The following is a 14,984-nucleotide window of genomic DNA, read 5'->3' on the forward strand; positions in this document are numbered from 1 at the left end:
AGGCTTTAAAATGATAATTTACAAAAACATATTTCAAAATAATAATTTTTAAACCGATAATTTTTAAAATGAAAAAATTCAGTTTGACGTGCCTAGTGCCGGCTATTTATCGGCACCCAAAAGCTGATATTTTTCATTAGTGCCTAAATAGTCCAATTGCTCCAGGCACCCAAATTTCCTGCTTCCCTAACACAGAACCCTATGCTGTTGGTGCCTTAACCTTAATCCCCCCCCCCCCCCCCGGGTGGTGCCACCTTACCCCTCGCCCCGTGGTGTCTAACCTTAACCTCCTGGTGGTGCCTAGCCTTGACCCCCCTAGTGGTGCCTAACCTTAACCACCCTGGTGGTGCCTAACCTTAACCCCCCCCCCCCCTTGAGGGCGCCTAAACTTAAGCTCCTATTTTGTTTATGTAATATAAATTAGTATATTATTGTTTATAGTTTTATGTAACATAGAAAAAAAAGTAATTGAGGTGTCAAAATGTGAAAGTAGACTTTTTTTTAGTATACAAATTTAAAGGATACCACAACCGCACGGTTGTGGTAAAATTGATTGCCGCACTGTGTCGGGGGTAATGAGCGCATACCTGCATTTCCTCCAGCCCCCCTCCGTCTGCCGCCGTTCTTAGATTATCCATGCCGGTGTCCGGCGACTTTACTGAACTTTACCCCGGACATACTGCGCCCTGTGTGCGCAGTATGTCCTTCCCCCTTCGCTTCTGGCCGGCGCATAGTGCCAGGCTCAGAAGCACGCTGTCCCCTTTTTGCTGCGCGTGCGCTCCATTACACCGTTCGGTCACATGATTAGCATGTGACGCTCGGTGTAATGGAGCGCACATGCAGCAAAAAGGGGACAGCGTGCTTCTGAGCCTGGCACTATGCGCCGGCCAGAAGCGAAGGGGGAAGGACATACTGCGCACACAGGGCGCTGTATGTCCGGGGTAAAGTTCAGTAAAGTCGCCAGACGCCGGCATGGATAATCTAAGAACAGCGGCAGACGGAGGGGGGCTGGAGGAAATGCAGGTATGCGCTCATTACCCCCTACACAGTGCGGCAATCAATTTTACCACAACCATTCGGTTTGGTATCCTTTAACCTCCTTGGCGGTAACCCCGTGTGTGACACGGGGTAAGCCGCCGGAGGGTGCCGCTCAGGCCCTGCTGGGCCGATTTTCATAATTTTTTTTTTGCTGGACGCAGCTAGCACTTTGCTAGCTGCGCCAGCACTCTGATCGCCGCCGGCCCCTGCCCGATCGCCGCTATCTGCTGCGGCGCGCCCCCCCCAGACCCCAGCGCTGCCTGGCCAATCAGTGCCAGGCAGCGCCGAGGGGTGGCCCGGGACTCCCAATGACGTCCCGACGTCAGTGACGTCGGTGACGTCATCCCGCCCCGTCGCCATGGCGACGGGGGAAGCCCTCCAGGAAATCCCGTTCTATGAACGGGATTTCCTGATCGGAGATCGCCGAAGGCGATCGAAGCGGGCGGGGGGATGCCGCTCAGCAGCGGCTATCATGTAGCGAGCCCTCGGCTTGCTACATGATTAAAAAAAAAAATTTTTTTTAAAAAACTGCTGCGCTCCCTCCTGGCGGTATTTTTCATACCGCCAAGGAGGTTAAGTAAATTTGTTGAAAAACGATAATTTGAAACATAGGTGAGAATCGTGGAAGTTGCCCGTTGTGGTGCAAAAAGTTGAAATGTAAACGAAAACGATTTTTTTCAGAGGAAGCCTAGGGAACAGTTTTAGAAACAATGATACAGTTTTAGAAACGATTATTTGTTAAATAATGGGTTATTGTAATCAGTAAAGTTGGTATGGAAATGAAAGTTAAACATAACAAGCGATATGGTTGTTAAATATGTACACAGCGCCCTTTTACAAAAGATATAGCTGTTTTACAATTAAGCGGCGCCTATTTACTTACAAGATTGGGATAATGCATTCAAATAAATGCAATAACTGGGGGGCATAGAATTACTTGGTTTTGAATGTGAAGAAAATCAAGAACAGAAAAAAATACCAAATAAAAATCCTTTTTAACAGAACTTTTAAAAGACAGGTCAGATGATGGCATTGTGTTGATAACAATGAAATGGTCATAGCACTTACTCTCTCATTCGTTTCAGCTTGGTTTTTGCCATAGTGTCGTTGATATCATTTGATGTTCTGGGAATTGGTGGAGACCTTTTGGTGGCAGTCTGAGTATCTACAGATCAATGAAGAGAGAGACAATGTAATTCGCTGTCCACTTCAATGGTATTATGGAACTTTGGCAATTGCCCAGTTACAAGCACGTATTTATAACAAATCTGTGGCAATGTCTCATGAGTTTAAAGGCACAAATTCCAAGCACTGCAAGTACAAGTTAATAAACTTCACGAAAACGTTATGTAGGTTACACACTAAGCCTGTGCACTAAAACTAATACTGTTTGAAACATACTACACAAGTCGAAAAAAATGAAAAAACTATCTCTGCCCATCTTTCAATACAAAATTACACTATATACATACAAAACAATTAGACTTCATTTGGACACAGGCTTGTTTCATGTGCACACAAAAAAATACATAATGAACTGTATTGCTAGAATGGATAAACAAGTGCGGCACTCCTATTCAAAAGTACAGTGGAAGGGATAAAAAAGCATAAACACTCTCACCACCTCTGGCCGGATCCTTGCTGTTTATCACGTGTAGGGACGTGTGCTCCGTTGAATAGAAAGTAGAGAAGCCAATCTGTATATGTATATATGTATGGAGAAAAGAAAGAAACGTGCACCTTCCGTCCTCTATGGTCGTGTTTATTTCAGCCGTGATATATCCATCACATAGGGTCCATAATGTGGTCTTGGTAGTGGTGACCCAACTTGTACGCCAGTGGTGGTGGAGGAGGTGGGTGGCGGGTCAGAACGGCGGGGAGCGACGGCCGTTTTGTGTCACACAGACACTTGGTCACGCTTACTGCGGAACGCAGCGTGACCAAGTGTCTGTGTGACACGAAACGGCCGTCGCTCCCCGCCGTTCTGACCCGCCACCCACCTCCTCCACCACCACTGGCGTACAAGTTGGGTCACCACTACCAAGACCACATTATGGACCCTTTGTGATGGATATATCACGGCTGAAATAAACACGACCATAGAGGACGGAAGATGCACGTTTCTTTCTTTTCTCCATACATATAAAAAAATACATAATATTGGTAAAAAAAATTGCATACATGTAAAATGGCGCCAGGAAATTTAGGAGTAGGTGAAAAATGGCTGAAAAATGGCTCACCCTGTTTCTGCAAAAGTCCCGGTAAGGTCGCAGGTTTGTTAAAAATAACCTTTACTTCATCAGTTTAAAACATATAAGTGTATCTACATGAGGCACACTGGATGTGTGGTGCATGAATATGTACTTACAGCATTGGTGATAGCCACACGCTAATAAAATAGCATTTTTTTGACATATAAGTCCTTTGGAACTATATGCACCTGGGAGACCTGTGATGTAAAGTACAAATTTACACTTCTTCTATAGAAGTGGACTGAGAGCTACAAATCATATGTTAGGCATAAGAAAAATATGGGATGCACCTAAGAGTAAGATTATTGTTGTATTGGAACTGTCAGCGTGGTTATACTGGACTTGTATGTTTGAAGTAAAGGTTATTTTCTTACCAATATTATGAATTCTTTTGTGCGCACGTTAAAGAAGACTGTGGCCAACTAAAACTTCATTGTTTTGAATGAACAGTATAATGTGACACTAAACAACTGCATTGGACTCAGTGTAAACAAACAACATTTTGGTTCCTATATCTTTTTGTGCCAACATCTGATGGAATATTGAGTACTGCACAACGGTACCCAGGTTAACAATCAATATCAATCAGATGTTGGTAGGCTTTGCATTTAGTTTCTAATTATATTTTTTAATGGTATCAAGTAGTTAACTCTGAAAGTTGAATTTTGAAGGTGGCTCTAATGAAGGACATTTTTAAGCAAGGGTCATTGAAGTGGCATGCCCAAGAACCAAGTCAAACACACTACTCTTTATGAATTTATAATACACAGATGCTGGTTGGTTTTATGATGCAAGTGTGAGAAACAAAAAAAAGCTTACAGAGTAAGCTATAGCATCTAACTATCCCAATAACTTATCAAAGTGTACCACAAGAGTAATATGTGGCATTATGAGATGAACATGAGAACATATAGTACCAGTCCTACTTAGAACTTGACTGCATTCCTTATTTATTTCTATGTACTTCATTACATTGGTTAATAAGGGTGCATGAAAAAGGGGGCACCAGGAAAAAAGGACCCGGCTGGATAGCAAATTGGCGCTGGTGGTTAACGAATCTCAATAAGGATAAACATTGTTAACGATAAATACCTTTTTAAAAGAGACGGGAGATGAAAACTAAAAGATAAGAACTTAAGCTAACCCTACTCTCACACAAAATCCTCCCCTTGTTGTGCCTAAACCTAACCACTCCCCTGGTGATGCCTAACCCTAACTGCCCCCCGGGTGGTGTCTAACCCTAACCACTCCCCCTGCACATGCACCCTTATGCTGGGCATACACGGTACGTTTGTACCATGTAATCGAGCCGCTGATGGCTCGATTGATAATTTCTGTGTCCGATACCCCGCCGGATTGATTCCGCGCTCCATACCGGCGGGCAGGACAAAAGAATAAAGGAGCGGAAGATAAGAAGCCGCCTGCGGGGACGAGCAGGAATCAATCTGGGCGCCCGCGGAGACGAGCGGGGAAGCGCCGGGATCTATCATGCGGCTCGATACACGGTACAAAACGTACCGTGTATTCCCAGCATTACACACATACAAATAATAACAGATTTGATAACGTAAAATCTGTACATACAAACAAAATAATAGGACAAAAACTATAATGCTGCAAGCTACTAAAACGTTAACATATTTCAAAAACTTTAATGTTCTAATGTTGCTAATGATATTTATTAGGCACCTTTTTTCTGCTTTGGGCACCAGATATGCTGTATAGAGACAGTGGACACCAACCACACACCAGGTATGTTGTATGAAGGAGGGAGGTGGAACCACCAGACACAAAATAAGCTGTGTAGGGGGGAGGAGGAACCACTAGACATCAGAGAATGCTGTATGGGGAGGGATGGGGACGCCACTAGACACCAAGTATGCAGTATAAGGGAAAGGGGACCACTAGAACTCGGTAAGTTGTATAGGGGAGAGGGAACTACAAGACACCGGGTAACGCTGTATTGGGGAAGGGGGACCACTAGACACCAGGGAAGCTGTATAGGGGAGGGGAGAGTACGAGACAAGAGGTAACGCTGCACCAAGGAATGCTATATGAGGAAGGAGGGAGTGGAGGGTGGGGGACCACCAGACAGCGTGGAATGCTATATGGGGGAGAGAGGTTTAACCCCTCGGGGACCGGCCATTTAACCCCCCTTCGGGACCAGAGCTGTATGCCTGGCTCAGGTCCCTCCAGTTTAGATAGCCAGGCATAAGTATTGCCAGTATAGATAGGCAAGGGTGTCTTCCATTTAAATAGGTGTCCCTAGTACAGCAAGCCTTAATTACTCACCTCCCTGGGTCCTGCGACGAACAGCTCTCCCCGCCTCCTCTCTCCCCGACATACAGCCTTGTACTGCAGCTAAGTTCCGGGTCCCAGCTTGATGATGTCATCAAGCAGGGATCCAGAACTTAGCTGTACTGCAAGGATGGATGCCGGGCAGAGTGGAGGGGGAGCGACGATCGCCGGGGGAACGTCAGGAAGGTGAGTGCATCCTCTTCAGCCACTGTCGCCACTTCAGTGATCACTACGATTGGCGGCGATCATAGTGATCATGTGATCAGAAGCCAATCGCCATGGCTCCTGATCAGTGAGGGGAAATGTCGGCTGTCATACGACAGCTTGATATCCCCCCTGGGGCACGCAGGACCACGTCGGGAGCGGTGAGACGTCGGGAGTGTCTGAAGGGAAAAGTAAGTACCTCTGGCTATACTCGGAATGGTTTATATTCGAGTATCACTTCGGTTCAAATGTGAGTTTCCTGTTTTTGAAATAGCTTGCTGCTGCTAGAAATGTTTAACTTTAATTTTACTACTTGAGTAATATTGAATTGAAAAAAGACTTGTGCAGCACCCATATACAGTATATTTATGGCAATTTTATAATGAAAGAAGAAATTCACTTGAAGGCAGCCATGTTGCATCAGTTCACAGCGTATCATTTGTACAGAAAGTTTCCTAGAGATCAATTTAACCACTTGCCGACCGCGCACGCATACCGCACGTCGGCAAAGTGGCAGCTGCAGGACCAGCGACGCAGTATTGCATTGCCAGCTGCAGGCTGATTAATCAGGAAGCAGCCGCTCGCGCGAGCGGCTGCTTCCTGTCAATTCACGGCGGGGGGCTCCGTGAATAAATGTAAACACAAGCGGAAATAATCCACTTTGTTTACATTGTAAGGCAGATCGGCGATCCCCGGCCAATCAGCGGCCGGGGATCGCCGCCATGGGACAGGGGACAGCCTGTCACTGGCTGCACAGGACGGATAGCGTCCTGTGCAGCCCCGATCACCGGGGATGAGCAGATAGGAGAGGGAGGGGGGAATTTCGCCGCGGAGGGGGGCTTTGAGGTGCCCCCCCCGCAACATGCCAGACAGGAGGAGTGATCAGACCCCCCCTGCACATCATCCCCATAGGGGGGGGGGGAAAGGGGGGCGATCTGATCGCTCTGTGTGCCAGCTGATCTGTGCTGGGGGCTGCAGAGCCCACGCAGCACAGATCACAAAAAATAACGCTGGTCCTTAAGGGGGGGTAAAGGGTGGGTCCTCAAGTGGTTAAACAGGCGCAAAGATGCTGACGTTTTCTGTACCAAAGCCCTAGATTAAGAGATAGTTCTTAAGATGAGATTTAAATGCAGCCACCTTTGAACAAAGATGCATTCGTTTATAGAAAGCTACTGTTATTGCAATAGCTGTCTTAAAGCTATGATTCAAAGTTTCCTTTATTAAGTTACAAGTATTTCATGATAGATTCTGTCTCATTTTTCCATCTTTGCCTTCAGCACTTATGTTGGACTCTCCCTGGTAATTCCCTGCTTAAACAGATTAGTATCTTATTTTTTAGCTAATGTTATGTATGTAATAATATAGGAGGAGTGTATGATGCAAAAAATAAATTAGAGCTCAGTATAAGTTGGCTCTAGTACAATTTTCTGTTTATAAATATTCATAGTACATAACTAACTATGTACTGTATATATGTAACTATATAATGAACACATTAAAGTCAAGGGCAACTTACTTCTTGAGCAAAAAATGTTAGTATCAGGGTTCTAAGTCAGCGCGGGTCTTTACCAGCGCACCCCACAAGGGATGACGGGCCATCATCCCTAATGGATGGCGGAAACAGACAAGCTGGGAACGGCGTGGTAGCACACCTCGGCTGTGTAATGCGATGCAACAGCACTGAATAGCAATAGGTCAGGATTTAAATACCCCAACCTTTGCACCAGTGCTGTGGCCACGCCCCCCCCCCCCCCGCCAAGATGAAAAGTGTAAGGGCATGCACGCACCTAGCCAGGTACAGCTGTGCCGCACAAGGACGCCCATCCCAGAACTTTGCCGGATTGGCATCCCCTGGCCACAGAGTAGATGCCGCTGGACTCGGGGAGCGGTAAGTAAGTGATGTGTCACACCTCCAAAACACCATACCAAAAACATGTGGGAGAGATGCTCATCATCAGCTTTTCACCACCATGGTCACTGAGCATTGAGTGCTGTCCCTCCATTGTTGCAGCAGTTCTGGGTCATGCCACGCAAATCAGTTAAACTGGGCACTCGTGACTACTGAGCCAAAACGTCAGCTACTGAATAGCAAGAGGTTTTGAATCAGGATGAAACCATTTACTGGCTAACTTAAAAGAATAAGAGTAGGCAAGCTTTCGGCTGATTAGCCTTCATTGGGCTTCAATCCTAATTGCTTAAAAACTGATGGAACAGACTGCTATATACATGTAACATCAAAAGGGGATTCATAGATTTTTTTCAAGCTTTGTGCTACTGAATAGATGAGCTGCAGATATCGGTGCCAGGCCTTGGGTTTTATATAGCCGAGTTTCAGATATCAGTTTTAGGCACTTTAATAAACACTGGTGCTCAGTTATTATGCAGTGGAGTATTGGATGTTGTCGCCTGAGACCTCCAGTGCAACAAGTTTATAGATTAAGGTTAGGATTAGATTAAGTAAAGTTAGTGTTAGGGAACAGGGTAGGGGAAGGATAGAAATTAAAGTTGGGGAAAAGTTTGGGTTAGGCATTTAGGTATGGGTTTGCTTTGGGAAAAGGGTTAGCTGTGCAGGTAGGAATTTACTTCTAGAAAGGGGTTAGGGTTAGGCATTTAGGTACGGGTTTGCTTTGGGAAGAGAGTTAGCCGTGTAGGTAGGCATTTGCTTTTATAAAGGGGTTAGGGTTAGGCATTTAGGTAGGGGTTTGCTTTAAAAAGAGGAGGAGATGGGTTTAATAGTATAATATTGGTAACAGAACATTACCAATATTTTACAAACTGGCAACACCTGGCACCCAATTTAAATGTACACCATGTAGCTATGCTTCTTCTCATATTGCCAAGTAATCAGAATCATTTATTTCGCCAAGTACAAACAGGGGGTTGAACCCGGAATTAGTTTTTGCTCATACAGGTTCTGGAAGGATGGGAGGGATAATGTCCGAAAGCCAAGAGCCGAGGCTGCCATACTACGGCGCCACCAGTCGCACTTGGCAATCATCTGTCATCCCTAAGGAGACATGGGGGGGCAGAGGGAGGTGAAGGTTCAGCAGTGATGACCCAGTTTTTCATGGCTTCAAGTAACCATGTGATGTTCCACTGTATCATTATCACTAGGCCCAATGAAGTCAATTTTTTTCATTATTTCCCTACATTATTTATTTAAATGTATTTATTGATATTTGACATATTCTAAGAAATTTGAACTGACTACTTATGCAGATAAATAACATCTCCTGAACAATAATGAGTTACTCCACTAGTAATGATAATCCAAACATTTGTATAGCGCTTTTCTCCTGTTGGACTCAAGGCGCTCAAGAGCTGCAGCCACTAAGGACACGCTCAAGATACCACCCTGCAGTGTTAGGGAGTCTTGACTTTTTAAATACAATTTATTGAAGAAGTAAGAATATTTCCAATTCTCATATCAATTCCAATACTACATATCATCATATTCTCTTCTCCAGTTTTCAAAAATTACATAATACGAAATAAACAAAACCCATAAAGAACCCCCCCCCTCTACTCTCCCCAATCTTCAAATCAATGATCTCATAAAGAATCCAACGTTATTAGACTTTTCTTCTTTAAAGATCCCCTCTACCAATTACCATCCAAAATACTTGCAAAAGTAAAAAACTATATCCATTTTAATTACAGGAAGCTCCTTCCATCCACCATAACTCCATACTCCTTCGTATCTTGAAATTCACTAAATTTTCCCCATTTTACATTAAATGCTTCTAATCTATCCTGCTGCAAAGCAATCTGATTCTCCATACTCTTCACCATATTAACCCTCTCGGCCCACTCTTTCATAGTTGAAGAACCCTGGCATCTCCACCTAACTGGGATTAAACTTTTAGCCGCAATCAAAAGCTGGGGAACAGAAGATCTCTATGGACATAGATGTTCCATGCAGCAATACCTTTACAGGGTCCCAATCTCCACAATCTTCCCATAATTCCAACACACCCTTCCAAAAACCCGATATTACTGGGCACTCCCACACTAAATGCATTAAAGTCCCCTTTGCTTCACACCCCCTCCAACATCTATGATTCACCCCTTGGATCATTGTTGCCAACCTATCTGGTGTTCTATACCATCTTGTCAGTAATTTACAGTTAATTTCCTTTATTCTAGAACTAATTGATGTAGCATGGGCCAAAATACACATTTTCTTTTTCAACCCATCATCTAAAGAGATGCCAGTGTCCTCCTCCCATCTACACAAATATTTAGGAAATCCTCCCTCCCTCAATTTATTTAACTCTTTATATAAAAATGATATCAGATACATGGGAGGAGCCCCCTTCACAAATCATTTCTCAAATTCTGATAATTCAGAACAAATGGGGAGATCTCTCCCCTTCTCCGCCAAAAAGTGTTTCAATTGAGTATGCCTCCAAAAATCAAATGGGAATTGACCATATTCCTCACGCAACCGAAATAAAGTTTTAATTTCTCCATTAATCATAATATGTCTTAAAAATACACCTCCCCTCTCACCCCATGATCCAAAAAAACCCTTTATTTCCCTGGCAGAAAAAAGGAGAATCCCCCCAAAGGAGTCATCATGGACATCCCCACAGACCAACCGCCCTTTTTATTAACAACATCCCACACCTTAAATACATTTTTAATCCACAAGGGTGTCCATCTTGGGAGATCTCTAAATTTCCCCGGGAGCCAAAAAACGTTTGCCAAATCCAATCCAACCAATTCCTTTCTAATATCTACCCACCTCTATCCTACTCCCCTATACGTCCAATCGAAAAGTCTTAGCATTACACAAGCTCTATAATAAAGTTTCAGATCCAGAAGCCCTAACCCCCCCTTTTCTTTAGGATGTACCAAAATATGATATGCTAATCTTGAGGGCTTCTTGTGCCAAACAAACCTGATAAGGATATATTTAAGAGATCTGAAAAAAGCTGCAGGCACACAAATTGGAATCATGGACATGCAAAACACCAACCTAGGCAAAATATTCATTTTAACAAAATCTTTTCCACTCCATCCCTCCAAATCTTTTTTAATTAATCCTAATTATGATAATGAATAATTCAAAGTGTATAGCTTCGATAAATCACTGGGTAACATTATTCCCAAATATTTAATTGCCTCTTTTCTAAAAGGAAATGAAAAATTACTTTCTACCAATTTCAAAACTCCTGGTGCCAATGACACATTCAGAGCTTCAGATTTATTCATATTAATCTTAAAATTTGAAAATGTACCATATCTCTCGATTTCTTTAACCAAATTTGGCAGAGACACCAGAGGCTCTGAAACATAAAACAAAATAGCATCTGCAAACGCAGATATCTTATGCTCCTCATCTCCAACTCTAACTCCATGGATATTCCCAGACCTCCTAACTGTGCGCAAAAAAACTCCCAAGGTCAAAATAAAAATAACCGGTGACAAGGGGCATCCCTGTCTCGTTCCATTTGACAAGGAGAAGGTATCCGACAAGGCCCCATTCGCTCTAACCCTTGCAGTTGGGCCTGAATAAAGTACACCCACCCATTTTAACATATTCTCTCCTAATCCCACATATCTTAAAGCAGACATAATAAAATCCCAGTTCACCCTGTCGAATGCCTTCTCCGCATCAGTCGATAGTACCATCATAGGAAACTTCTTCATCAAAGACCACTTAAATAATGCCATTGCCCCTGCCACATTATCCCTCCCTTCCCTCCCTGGCACAAAATCTACCTGATCTCCCTTAACTACTAATCTCAACCATGGCTTAATTCTCTCAACTAAAATGTTTGCAATATTTTTTATATCTAAATTCAATAATGATATAGGCCTATAACTTTGACATAAAGCCAGATCTTATCCACTCTTATGTATAACTGTTATATGGGCTTCTAACACATCCCTGGGCACTACTTTACTCTCTTTAAGAGAATTAAAAAATCTACACCTAGGAGGCACTAACACATCACTGAAAGTGGTAAAATATTGCTTTGAAAAACCATCAGGATCTGGTGACTTACCCACCTTCATAGCTTTTAACATAGCTAACACCTCCTCCTCACGTATCTCTTTTTCTATTATATCTCTATTTTCCTGTGATATTTTGACCATTCCAGATTCCTCTAAATATTTCCACATCCCCTTATCAAAATCCTTAGATCCATTTTTTGAAAGACCATACAATGAAGAATAATATTCTTTAAAAACATTCGCTATTTTGTGTGCCTGCAGATCAACAACCCTGCTAGTATCCTTAATTTTTAGGAATATACGCACTTTTCCTTTGTCCTTTTGATGCCCTTGCCAACCATTTCCCACTCTTATTAGCATGTTCAAACCATTTAGCAGAATAACTGAGCAACTGAGGCGCTACACCTGCTATTGACGAAATTCTGTTTTGTCCCCACTTTTATTGCCTGATGAAGCGGGCTAAGCCTGCGAAACGCGTTGCACTGTTTTTGGGGTACCGTATAATAAATGTATTGATTTATATGAAGACAGGATCTCGTGTCTGCTTTTGGGAGGCAAGCCCACCACTTCCTCCAAGCAATTTTTAAAATTTGTATTGACTTTTATCCTGCTGGCGCCTCTGTTCTACATACAAATTTAGCAGAATAAATTCTATTTTTCTCCCTCAGTCTACCCTCCAATAATTCTGACAATCTATTTCTTGCACTATTCAAATCATCTAGGACCTTCTGATCTAATGACCCATTATGCGCTAATTCCAATTCTCCTATTTCCAATAACATTTCTGTAATTTTACCATTATATTCTTTCTTTTTCTTGATTCCCAAGGAAATAAAGACCCAGCCTTACCACTGCCTTATGGGCCGACCATACTATGCCCTTGTCGATACCATCCAAATCATTATCCTCAAAATACTCCTCTAATGTTTTTTTGATCTTATCTTTAACTTCTATATCATCTAGAAGATTACAATTGAGTCTCCAATGCCAGTCACGCCTATTTCTAACCATCAAATCCAAATCAACCCATATTGGGGCATGATCTAAAATAGTTATATTCCCTATTCCTGCCCCTTTTACTCTATCCAAAAAAATTGGTCCAAGAACAGCATATCGACTTGAACTCCTTACTGCAGAGGTACTGACCTTAGCCAGGATTCGAACCATGTCAAAGGCAGAGCCAGGCCAGTATATTATTCAGCCATAGTTTTATACAAAGGAAAACTCTCCAGAGATGAGCCACTGAGGTGGAAGTATACATCCAGTATCTCTGCAGAATGGCCATGTCATCTGGAGATAAACAACAATCTTACTTTTTAAGATTTTGTTTTTTTAAAAGGATTGATCATGTAAAACGACTTAAACTTTAGATTTTTTTTTTTTGGGTGATACATATATGCAGTTTCTCTATGTGATACAGACATTTATAACAGTAAAGAAAAAAAAGTATTGATTGAAATTATGGGAAATAAGGAATTGATTATATAATTGACCAATCTTGAGAAAAATGGGACAAGAAAAATAATGAAAACTTTAAAACGATTGCAATATTTTCTAACCCTGACAATAATATTTCACTCGTATCAGTTCTAAATCATTGACTGAAGTTAATCAAATAAATAAAGAAGTCATCATCAATCATTTTATATAACAGTCCCATAAATTGCCACCTTAATACTCTATAATTCTATACTGGTTTTCTTATTTTATGTATGTTTTATGTTGCTGTATCTTATCAAGTACTATTGTCTTTGTCTTAAAAATATTGAGCTCTGGCAAAGGTTTTCTTGAATGGATGTATTAAAGTATGTCAATTAGTGACAGAGCAGACTTTATATAATTGCGGACCCCAAAGTAATTACTAGAGTACTGAAAAGCCAGTGCAGGGGTTTTCTTACCCTTATTTTTTATATGACTGTCCTGGGGTTAGTGACTTTCCATTATAAGGAAAGGTGCCCTTGACAGCATTTCTTTTTTACTATAAGAAAATCAATGACCCTAAAGGTCATCTGACAAGCTGCTACTTTGGCTGCACATAGTAATGGCCCCTGTATTCAAGTCTTAGGACTTGAATAAGGTAGCCACCAAATTCTGACATCAAGTGCAATGTGAGCTTTGAGAAGTTATTGTACTCATTGGAAGAACACCCATACTCTATAGACTGTTTATAAACCTAAAAAAAAATGTATAGTTTGTCTCTTTTTCCACACATTTTTTGGCAGTTTCATTTCGATTAATTTTCACCACCTTTAAAACTATTACCCAAATACCCGTTTGCATATTTGCCATGATTGTAAAGTGTCATAAAATGTATTTTTTGCCCCAAAATATTGTGAAATCTTTATCATCATTTTAAACGTGGCAACCCCTATTTGAAGAGTAAAAGGCAGCCAGAAAATGTATTAACCACTTTACCCCCGCCCGTACGGATTTCTCCGTCCCTTTTTCCATCCTTTCACCCCCAGGGACGGAGAAATCCGTACTTTGCGCACTCCCGCCGCTGTCCGCGCTCCCGCTCATAAACACGCCGCCCGCCGCTAGTAAACACGCCGCCCGCCGCTAGTAAACACGCCGCCGCCGCCCGCTCGCCCAGAGATCAACGAACGGGAAAATCCATTCCCGTTCGTTGATCTAAGCCCCGCAATGATCTGTTGCCGCTCGGCTGAGCAGCGCGATCATTGTGAAAAAATAACAAAGTCCCAGCCTCTTTCTACTTCCTGCAAGCGTCCGGAAGGACGCTTGCAGGTCGCATGAAACAAATTGGTAATGTTGCCATCTTGTGGCCAAATAGTAAAACTACACCCTAACCATTTTTTACACACAAATAAACTTGTTTTACACAAAAAATTAACTCCTTACCTCCCACACTCCCCAATTTTTTTTTGTAATTAAAAAAAAAATAAAAAATTTACAATTTAAAAAAAATACATAAATAGTTACCTTAGGGACTGAACTTTTTAAATATTTATGTCAAGAGGGTATAACACTGTTACTTTATAAACTATGGGCTTGTAATTAGGGATGGATGCAAAACTGAAAAAAATGCACCTTTATTTCCAACTAAAATATTGGCGGCAAACATTGTGATAGGGACATAATTTAAACGGTTTTATAACCAAGATAAATAGGCATATACATTTAATGGGTTTTAATTACAGTAGCATGCATTATTTAAAAACTATAAAGGCCGAAAACTGAAAAATAATAAATTTTTTCCCACATTTTTTC

The 14,984-nt window shown here is 42.1% G+C and overlaps 1 protein-coding gene across 2 annotated transcripts in view; it reads right to left on the reverse strand.

The window, feature by feature from the left end:
• NEK11 (NIMA related kinase 11) overlaps positions 1–14,984 on the reverse strand; it is a 386,870-nt gene that overhangs the window by 34,979 nt on the left and 336,907 nt on the right. For both annotated transcript variants that reach the window (XR_011020552.1, XM_068234487.1), the window contains exon 15: positions 2,107–2,203. Coding sequence is in view for 1 of the 2 variants with exons in the window: in XM_068234487.1 (XP_068090588.1) it covers positions 2,107–2,203 (97 nt within the window). In the remaining variant the exon portion in view is untranslated. The remainder of the gene's footprint in view (positions 1–2,106; positions 2,204–14,984) is intronic.

This window comes from Hyperolius riggenbachi, chromosome 5, assembly GCF_040937935.1.
Source record: "Hyperolius riggenbachi isolate aHypRig1 chromosome 5, aHypRig1.pri, whole genome shotgun sequence".
NCBI classification, from domain to species: Eukaryota; Metazoa; Chordata; class Amphibia; order Anura; family Hyperoliidae; genus Hyperolius; species Hyperolius riggenbachi.